Source organism: Macadamia integrifolia, chromosome 5 (assembly GCF_013358625.1).
Source record: "Macadamia integrifolia cultivar HAES 741 chromosome 5, SCU_Mint_v3, whole genome shotgun sequence".
Classification (NCBI taxonomy): Eukaryota; Viridiplantae; Streptophyta; class Magnoliopsida; order Proteales; family Proteaceae; genus Macadamia; species Macadamia integrifolia.
In genome coordinates this window covers 44833366-44844551 of record NC_056561.1, presented here as the reverse complement: position 1 = coordinate 44844551, position 11186 = coordinate 44833366, and the positions used below count along the sequence as shown (strand labels likewise).

General features: G+C 37.7%; 1 protein-coding gene across 1 annotated transcript in view; it reads left to right on the top strand.

Moving 5' to 3' along the window:
- Window positions 1-8722, top strand: part of LOC122079906 (histone-lysine N-methyltransferase, H3 lysine-9 specific SUVH4) — a 41798-nt gene extending 33076 nt beyond the window's left edge. The window contains exons 14-15 of the mRNA XM_042646691.1: window positions 4408-4641; window positions 8372-8722. Coding sequence (XP_042502625.1) covers window positions 4408-4641; window positions 8372-8485 — 348 coding nt within the window. The 3' untranslated portion in view covers window positions 8486-8722. The remainder of the gene's footprint in view (window positions 1-4407; window positions 4642-8371) is intronic.
- Window positions 8723-11186: the final 2464 nt, after the last annotated feature.

Below are 11186 nucleotides of genomic sequence, written 5' to 3'. Positions count from 1 at the left end.
GGGGGGGGGGGGTGTGGGGGGGAGTAGAAAACTCAGGTATAGCCGTATAGGTTGAATCACTGAAAAATAAAATAAAATAGAAGAATAACAACAAAAGAGAAGATGGAAAGAAGGGATAGGGATGGGTCTCTCACCCACGGCTTCTCACTGTATTTTGGTCTCTCACCATTGGCATCTCTATACTTTCTCATAGAGAATCTGTATCTCTCAGCGCACAAAGCACCAAGCTATGTTTCTTTTCATTCCTAAAATCCGTGGAGTGGACTCTAAGTTCACCTTGCCTTTTTATTACTACAACTACCCAAAAACTGAAAATAAAATGTTATGAAAAAAGGAAAGAATCTAAAGCCTCTTGCAAGCAAAATTGAGGCTTGCTTCCTATGTAACTATGGTCAAACATCTTGGTATTGAATTATTTATTCACCCAGGAAAAAAGAAAACTTTAGTTAAACATTGTCTTGACTAAGTAAATAATAAAAAGGAAACAAATCAGCCTTGACCCAGGAATAACTTGCTGCCCGCTATCCAAATTCAAAGATAGGAAATAAAATAGAAGATTCTAGGGTGAACTAAAATTAGAAGGTAAGCATAGTAAAGAATCTAAGCAAATCCAGCCTGCTGTTGGTATTGGGCCCCATAACACTACCACCACTGTTCATGTGAACAGTAACTCATGAACAGTAATTTTCTATTTTTGATCCATTTCTTCATACTTCGATCTACATCATAAAAGCCTACGAAGAAACCATCATTGAATAGAGGGTGCAAGAAGGGTGTTATAATACCAAAACAAGGCCTGAAGTTGATGGTCAGATCTGAAGTTTGCAGTCCCTGAAGAATAGTGCCACAGGAGTTCCAAAACCAGGATGCTGCAGGGTTGATTGGTCAACCTTCTAACACCAGCTTCTGTTGGAACCAATGGAACAGCCTTGCAGGATCATACAGCAGCAATAGCAGTGGCATAGGGGTCTTGGTAACTCTCGGTAGGTCATTGGTTTCAGGTTTAATGAAAATAGAACAAAGAGAGAGAATGAAAGAGAAGTGGGAGAAGAAAAGGTGGGGATATGATTAATGCCTCTCACCCAAGGATAAAAGTATCGATATCGGTCGACTAAATTTGAGATATATATCAAAGGGTATCATATCAGAGATACTCTAAGATACACATATAAATGGACATGAAACACATTTTTATAGACTTTTGCATAAGAAAACGTTAAAAAAAAGCAATATATAAAATGTCTCATGCATAAACACTAAAATGGAGTACACTATACTGAGAGACAACTGTATTCAATTGAAATAGTTCAAAAGGATGAGATTTCTTACATGTAGTAATGGTCTATTGTCGACTTTCTAAGAAATTTTAAAATCTATGAACAAATTGATGCAATAATTCACGTTTGATGCAATGTTTTAGTTTGCTTTACCTAAATCTACTCAAACGTAGAAAAAAAAGGAAGTAAAACAAACTTAATTGTTTGATCTTGCCATCCAACTTCTTATAAAAAATATTGCTGGAACACTATAGAAGGGATGGCAGTAACTTGAGCATTCATGACATGAGATAAAATGTTCAATTTTGTGAAAGGATCAACACACTTGTTTTGTCACAAGAACAAACAACATTAAATGGTAATGATGACACTAGTTATCGTGATGATTCTTATAGAAATTAAGAAATAAATGGAATGGAGAAATCAAACGGAAGACACTTATTCGGCTACAAAGACTTTGCATATGTAAACTGGTGGAGATGATCAATGTGGATGTTATTAATTTATGACAATGAGGATATGAAAGAATGGTATATCAAGATTGTAAAATTTGTTGGGTAAAAGTGTAGTTGTGCTTTACATTTTGGAAACCAGCGAGAAGAATAAGCTTTGTTTCAAAAGTAAATTGGATTCTGTAGATACCTATATAAGTATCGGTGAGTAAAGGTTGTGTGTCAGTTGCTATCGATGAGTATTGGTTGGATATAAACCGATACGCATGTAATTCGATTGTTCGGGGCTCAATTGTATCCATCGAAAGTAGTGTTACATATTGATGAGTATAAGAGAGTATTGGAGCATATCGTACGATACACTTCAATATAGAGTAATTTTTTAAAATACACATCTAGTAGCGGTGCCAATTGATATCATAGCGGCACCCTCACCTGGCGCCATTCCTGGACCTAGCAGTAGACTGCGGGCCAGGCCTGAATTCAAACAGGAGCAGACCCTTCTTTGTTTGAGTTGCTATCATGCACGCTGACCGGAAGATCTTAGTCTTTGGCTTGTGCTTCTTTCTATGTCTATAGAGAGCATGAAAGGTTCTTTTTTTCCTATTGACTAAATGTAAGTTTTGCAAGAAATTGTATCGATGACAGTAGCCTTGTACTAGTTGAGTACGGTACAATACACACCGATACTTTAAACCATGCTCTCTCCTATGGCCTTGGTTAGTCTCTCATTGACCTTGGCCTCACACCATCTATATCTCACAACACACAAGGCACAAGCCAAATTTTCTCAATACTTCTAGTCGTGGCTCTCTTGTCACAACTTTTTTACTAAAACCGTAAACAAGACTCCCCTTGAGTGGAGTAAATAATCTCTCTACAAGCAGTAATAAACTTAATCTATGATTACATCTCAAAATAGAAATAGAAAGTAGTATGTGCTACTCTGACAACTACCACAATTACTAAACAAAGTGACAAAATTAGAAACAAATATCAGTTTCTCTAGTGTGGAAGTCATGCTGGTTGCGCGTTGGCAATAAATGTAAATGCATTGAACCGGATCATGGTTCATACCTTTCTTGGCTCAACATGACAAGTATAAGGGCAAGAAATGTAAACGCATTGAATTAGTTGGGGTTCATACCTTCCGGGCTCTACGTGGAAAGTACAAGAGAAATAAATTACATGGTGCCAGAGCTTGCCTAATCAGTCCCTTCTCCTTTATTCTTTGGTTTGAAAGTCCCATAGAGTTTTACCTTTGTGGTTTGCAGCAACCTATGCTGCCATATCTGTTCTATGGAGCCTAATTGGTAACTGTATGGAAATAAACTAGGGTTTCCTCCATATATGTCGCTGATTTATTCCCCCCCCCCCCATTTTGTGAATATTACATCAGTGATTACTTGCAACAATTCTTACCAAAAAGAAAATTTTAATTGCAACAATGATTCCTTGGGGTTCCCTCTCTACTTAATATTAATTTTCCTATTGCTGTTGTATTGGGTCTAAACCGATTTATCCAGGATATTAAGCACCATAGCAAAGAACAACCAAAGAGAAGCATCTAGTGCAGGCCTGAATGAAAAGATGAGAGCATCTTTCAGCTTTAGGGGCACAACAAGATAGACATCGTGATGGAAAGCAAAATCCCAGAGCTTGTATTCGATCATCCAAAGACCATAACAGTGACCCTGTCTTTGCCCCTAGTTTGGTGTTAGTCTAACACCTGGATTTTTTTTATTTTTGAAATTTCCCAAATTTTCGGTTTATGTTTTCAGAATTGTATCCTCTATTGAGATACTATATCTGACCAGACTTGGAGATCCGTAAAGAAGTGCTGATTTTTTACTTCTATTGGATTGTCCCTTCTACCAGATGTGATTCATTAACTGTGCTCGTGCTGCTAGGCATATTAGAGCTATTTGGGAGTTGCCCAAATCAACAACAAGCTCCAAAAAAGTCGTTTGAGGTGCTATGGGCATGGTTAAAGGATGCTTGAGGATGCCTCAGTAAGGAGGAGTGATGTGATTCAGATTGAAGGAGCTAAAAGAGCTAGGGACAAGCTTAAAATGGCCGTAGGCAAAGTGGTGAGACATACATAGTCTCCGTCTTGTCCTAAGTCTGACCTTAGATAGAGCCTATTGGAGGGCAAGGATCCATGTTGCCGACCATGTAGCTGAAATTCTCCTGACTTCTTGGCTTGTGCCTCTTCCACTTACTCTCATATTTCTTTTCCCATATTTTATTTTCTCATCTCTCACATTTTCATCCCTCTCTTCCCCCGATTCTATGTGGACCTTTTATTTATTTATTATTTTTTTATGGATCCATGTAGCCAACCCCATTAAGTTGGGATAAGGCTGAGTTTGTTGTTGTTGTTTGTATATATTTGAATAATGGTGCACCTTGTATCCCTCTGGTGTGCCTAGTCTTGCACTCTAGGCTTAGCCACCAAGAGGGCTTTGTGCCTTGAGTGTGCCTCAGACACTTAACAACACTACTTTGTCGGGGTTTCCTCTTCTAAGGAAACTTTTTGTTTGTGTTACACAGCTTAAATCTTATTTTACTTAGTTTTGCACCTGACATTGCATAAAGCATAAACTAGTGCTACTATACAACACTACATTCTAACAAATTCCTTCCTTTCTAATGGAACTTCTTCGTTTTGTATGTAGAGGCGATTGGGAGATGTAACTATGCCAATGTATCACCTGGACAAAATTGATGATAAGAAATCAGAAAATGTGCCTGAGTTTTGCATAGATGCAGGCTCTGTTGGTAATATTGCCAGATTCATCAACCACAGTTGTGAGCCTAATCTATTTGTACAGTGTGTTCTGAGCTCCCACCATGATATCAAACTTGCTCGAGTGATGCTATTTGCGGCTGATAATATACCTCCTCTACAGGTATTACACAGGCTCCTTGTTTCTCTCTTGATCTCTTACGACATTGTTGGTGTCCTTAAAGCCTCTTGCTTTTCTGTTTGGTTTTAAGTTCGGTAAGTGCACTGACAATTTTACATGATCATGGTTCAAGTTGAAAGTAATAGAAGTTATATGTTGTAGAAGTCTCAATATCTCCATAAATGGGGGTGAAGTCAGCCAAGGTGGAGGAGTATGATGGGGTATATGGTGGAAAGGTTCCCATGTTATATGGGTGTTCGATGCCCCCCCTTCTTGTAGGCTTGTAGCTCTTTTTTTTTTGGGGGGGGGGGAAATAGAAAACTCATTACCAAACAAAGAGAAAAAAGCTACTCCGGAAGAACAACAAACAAAGTACAACTTACAAGAACCTGCCTTGATAGAGAAGTGAGCTATGAACATTTAAAATAGAAGAGGAAACAGCTGAAGAATCAACAACCAGCCTATTTCTAAGGGTATTTGCACATGGGAGGGGGCCAAATGTAACTTGGCTTTAACATCAAAGAGGATGAATCCCAAATCTGCTGAAATGGTGTAGACTTAGAAGCCCATCTTCAAAGGTTGTGCTCCAACCATATTATATATGGTATTTATTGGCTCCAAAAGCCAATTTGCCCACCAATTCAAACAAGATTTGCCAACATAGAACATGTCCACCGAAATCCTCTCAAGTGAAAGGCAAGATTCTTCTTCTTTGAGGCCAGCATTTAGATAGAATGCCATTCCAAAGTCCAAATTGAAGAAGAGAAGGCAGTAGAAGAAGAGGTGATCCACATCTTCAGTAGAAAACCCTCTAGACGGTAAAGCTGTGGCAGGGAATGACTCTTAAAACGAACCAAATTGCGCCTGAATTAAAAGGAACCACATGCCTTGATAAGATACCAAGCTGACTTGGCACTAAACAGACCTGACAATTGAGCAGACCAATTGACATATCACCACTAATAGATGGCCTTTTGAGGATGCTTGGCAGAAGGGGTTGGCTGTGGTGACTGTGGCAGCAATGTCGGCGATGGAGGCAGCAGTGGTGGTGGTGGTGGCATGTTGGTGGTGGTGACCATTAGGATAATCAGAAGGGTGGTGTTTTATTTTTAAGATGAACTTATTGCTTTCCCCATCTAATTAACCATGTCCTCATTAAGGATCGAGAGTGAAATCAATTTCAATTTCAAATTTGCAAAAGCTCCTCAGCTATTTCAGAATTTGTATTCCATTTTTTTTCTATTTTACTAAAATAAAGTGCAAAAATCAAACAAACAATTTCCGAATAGAAATCACCCCATGAAATTGAAGTAGAAATCTGGCCTATGATTTATGACTTACTAACATTTTGATTTTATAGAAGGGTCCTGGCCTCGTATGAGTGTTTGATTGGGTTGGGTCGATCCTAATCTTGGCATTTTCTGCACAAAGTGTTGCCTTCAGGCCCAAATCTGCATCTTCTCACTGGCAGCCGGAGATTTTCCATTGTGCCAAGCGGCAGCCCATTTAAGCATTGTTACATCAAATATTATTTTATATTAGTCTTCACTGTGCATATTTTTTTTTTTCAATACATCTAGATCTCAGATAGAACCTCTTAAACCAAATTAAATTCTCAAGTTTACAATTCTCAATGACAACACGTTAGAGCCATGGGCACTATGCATAACAAATTAAATTTCCTTTTATATATATATATATATATATATAGAAATTGTACAATTTTGTAGGGAAAAATAATGAGTTATATATATACAATTATGTATAATCGTTAATCTCTATGCAAAGTGAATATTTTTAGGCAATAAATCATAATGGGAAGAATTCATAGTAACTTTTTTTCTTGTTGGGGGGGGGGTGTCTACATTACTTCTCTTTTTAATCTTAACTCATATCCTTCTCTAGCTGTCTGATCGGATTTTTGTTGTTTAGATATTATATAATCATGTTTGTTCAACTTCACAAAATAGTGGTGAAAAAACTTCTGGAGCCCCTCCTTATATAGAATAACTGGAGCAAAAATCCTTACCGAGTGCTTGAAAATAAATTTATACCTTATCCTAAGTAATTCTCAGCATTAGATACTGATTTTTAAGCTAACCAAATGATTCAAACTCCCAACTTACTGCAGAAATCATGAAGCCATTGTTTATAAACAGTAATAAAGAAACTGAGCTTCTAAGCTGTCCTAAAAACCATGAAGGTGCCTTGTCTTATTCAAATATTTGCTTAAAGGCTCTTTTTTTTTTATGGAGAAAAGTGGAAAAGGTATAACGGGGTGGGAAACTTGTACTTGTTTCCCAAAAACTACCACAAATTTGAGTGTTTGGATAAGTGGGGTTGGAAACTTACAAGACAATTTCATTAAAAGCAATTATTGTTGTCTGATGATGTGGCACTCAACTTTTTCCCACTCCACTCACTACCGAAGTCCTACCAATTCCTATTAATGGAAAAGTTGATTTCGTATCTATCTATCTTCTTTTATTTCCTCTCTTTCCCATAGAATCCCACCCCACCTCATTTCCTCTTTCCCTCAAAATTCCACCCCACAAAAAATTACATATTCCATTATTTCCTTCCCTTCCCTTTCCTTGCCAACCCAACCCATAACATGTGGGACCCAATCTTACAAGTTTCCCACCCCTTTTTATCCATAAAGCAAATAGGGCCTAAGTGGTAATTAAAAATATAGAAAATTTTAAAAAAGAAAGTAATGAATGTTGAAGGAGATTCATTTGATGAAGGGAAAAAAGAGACCTTTTTATTGTTGACTTATTAGAACAATTGGTTGTTCCAACAATGACTTCTACTTGTGAGTAAATTGCTTTAAAAAAGTTACTTCAGAAAGAAGAGAATTGTTTCCAAATGCTACCCAAAAATGGGGCATCAAATATATATTGACAATCAAAGCAAAGATATCAAGACTTTCCCTTGTGATCTCAAAAATACCAACAAACTTAGACTAAAATAAATGCAGAATCAACTGAAAATGCATATATTATGAGAGTCCAAGTAAAAAAAGACTACTCGAAAAATAGTAACACCATCATGTATAGGCTCTTTTATTTTTTGGAATAAATAACATATTTCTTAGAGGGCGGACCTTGGCGCAATGGTAAGGTTGCTCCATTGTGACCTAGTGGCCACAGGTCTGAATCAGGAAACAACCTCTCTGTGAAGTGGAGGTAAGGTTGCATATGTTTTAACCCTCCGCAGACCCTGCAGTGGCGTGAGCCTTGTGCACTGGGTACGCCTTTTTATAAATAACATATTCTATTGAAGAAGAAAGCAGTGCTACACAGACATAGATAATTTTCACAAATTCTTTTTGGCACTAATCATACAGGGGCAATATTTAGCCTATTGTCCCTAAATGCCCCAATCAATACCGACCAGGCCGAGAATAACCAAGGAGCTGCTGTTGATCCTTTCGGTATTTTGGTTGCTATTGTTTCAATTCCTCTTCAAATTGTTCAATCCAATCTCCTTGAATAGTGACTTGAATACTTTTGTGATATAATTGGTGGATATTTATTTCAGTAACTGTGGTTCTCCCTGTGGATTTGATTTTGAGAGATTTTCTCCCAGGCATCAGTCCTTCGCAACTTCAGTCAAGGCCTAAATTGATATTTCATCTTTTTGCCTTCCGATTTGTGCTTTTGATTTTGTTTTTATTCATGCTGGATTACATTGACAGATTTTGGAGTAACAATCTGCATTCATTTAACAGGAGCTGACTTATGACTATGGCTATGCCATTGACAGCGTCATTGGTCCTGATGGTAACATAAAAAAGATGCCATGTTATTGTGGTGCTGTGGGCTGTCGAAAGTGGTTGTACTAGGTGTTTTTTTCTGAAAAGAAAAGATATCTTTGGTTTCCTTCTCTTAAGGTGTCAAATAATTTGTAACCTTATTTTTTGTCCTCTTAGTATTACTCTGGCCTCTTTTTTTGGTAGAAATAACACTTATTTAGTTAAGGTAAAATCTGTCATTTCACATATGTACTCAAAATGCATATCAGATAATGACAACAATTGGAAATGACATAATAGTAAGTGCACATACAAATTACTGTGAAACTCCTTTTTTTTCTCACCTTGAAGAACTTTTGGGAATATGGCAAAGGGCAATCAAAAGAAAGTTACATGTTCTAAATACACCTATAGAGGTGCTGTTCAGACAGCCCCTATATATATATATATTCTGCTCTACTTAAACTGTACTTATTGTAGAGAAACCTGGTACGTAATCCAATTAAATCCTTGTCCCACTACATGGAAAATCTACAAATGAAGATAGTGTTGACCTATGTGTTTTTCTCATTACTTTGTGCATTGAAAGCTACAGGTGATTGTGTTTGTGTCCAGCTTCCTATTAATACATTTAGCACAAATGAATAACATGCTTGTGCATGCACACACACACACACACACACACACACTCTTCAACAAAGCTGTTGGGGCCAAGTACATGAGTCTTATTTTACCATTACCTTAATTTAGAGCTGTATCTTCTCTTTTGTTATCGGCCTTATTTTTATCTTATTCTGGTGTGCATTTAGCTTCTCCATTTACCATCCTTTAGTTTATACTTTTTAATGGTATTTTTCTGTTGCCTTTTGTGCTTGTATATTCTGTAAACTTTATGCAGCTCTCTCCAATTTAGAAATCCTGGTACCATGACTTTTTGCATCTCTTTCTTGGGGATTTGAGTCGATTTCAACTTTTTTGTTTTCCCTCTTTCTGAAAGAAGTCCCTTCTTTGTGTTTGTAGTATGATCTAAGAGCAGTCTGGCCATGCTATGGTATGGCATCCTGTTCAACATGTGTGGACCCTATTCTGGGAATACTTCAAGAACCACCTTTGCTTTAAAACAGTCTTTATCCTGTCTCAATGAACTATATTAACTGTTTCCAGTCCCTACTACAGAAACAGTACAACACTAGCCATCTGGGGGTTGGGTAATGGATCCCACCTAATAATTTGGGGCCTGGAAGTGTGCATACTGCAGTCGTGTATGCTCTTCTTGTGAAAAGGTTTATGTACTAGATCGAGTTGGGGGTGTTTATTTTTTATTTTTTTATAGGTTGGACAAACAAATCAACGAAACTGAGGTTTGTCAACCTGTTATGAAAGCTCCCAGGAAGTCATAAGAATGGGGATGGTTACAATGGTAGAAGGGTTGTTTCTGCTATGGGAGCTCTCATTGTGGTCAATGTTTCAGTTTGCGAGCCCCATTCTTTGTTTCTGGATGAAACTATTAACTATGAGTGGTTTGAGCTTGTATGCTTGTGTAGTAGTCCTCAACCGTTGAAGGTGGTGGTTACTGGATGCAACTCCCATGTTCTGGTGTACATGCTTTTAGTGAGATTTCAAAGACCCTTCTGTTGGGGATCACATATTCAGCCGCAATTAACTTGTAGCTGACCCTTACCTCCAACCATAGGGGTGGTCTTCATATGCACTTTCAGTTCTTAGTCAAAATAATTGTTTGGCTCAATGGTGAGATGACCCTACTAGTAGAACCATTGGATTGCTTGGAGTGTTACTGATATCTTATGTGTTCCTTGTGGACTCTTGTGTGAGGAAGTGGGTTTGATTAAATAGGCCAGACCAGTGCACCACATCAAGCAAAGTTACAATAGAAGATGGAAGTGTCCTTGAGCTTCATTCTTGCTCTAAGATCATCTCAGTCGTGTTGTAAACTTAGCTTTGCAATTGTGCATGTTACTGCTACTGTAGATAGCTAATATCTATTCTCATCTCAAAACTGATTGGAATTCAATCCCTAGTCTTCTCCATCAACCAGTGAAGACCTTATTACCACTGAGTGGGGTGTGGCATCTTGAGATCTCACACTTTAATCATAACTTTTAAATTTTTTTAGGTTGAAGCCCACAGTAAAACATGATACAATTTGTTTTTTGATATCTTTATTTCTTTTTTATTCTTGTTTCTTGTTTCTTCTTTCACTGTCAGCTTGAATAGTCTCATCTTTAATATCTTCTGGTTCAATTTTGGGTGGAACCTGGAAGGTAAATCTTGACCTAGAATCCTACTGCTTTGTAGTGGGGGACAGAGAGTTGGGGGTGGGGGGGTGTTGGAGAAGTCGCTTAAGAATGATCTACAAGTGCCCCAAAAGACCACCTTTCCTTTACGCAGTCAAGTCAAGGGCAGTCTCTGCTTTTCCCTTCTAAGTGCTGGTGAAACCTCTTATCTTACATATATGTTCTCTTTGAAAGTGCAAGAACATATATTTATCTATTTTTCCTAATAGGCACAAAGATGACTGACTGGACCAGACCAATGAGTCATTAGGTCTAGTCTACGCAGACGTTAGTCTTTGTCTGCCACTCTCTTCCTTATAAAGGGATGGACCGGGCAAAGAAAGATCAAGTGGATGATTAAAGAAAAGTGAAAACTCCATTATGCTTAATAAAAAGGAAATCCAGTAGACCAAGGCAAAAGGTTCAGAGTATTCACCTTAATAAGTCTTAAATCCATTTTCTTGGCATAACATGACGTGTTTGATACGGTTCCCATG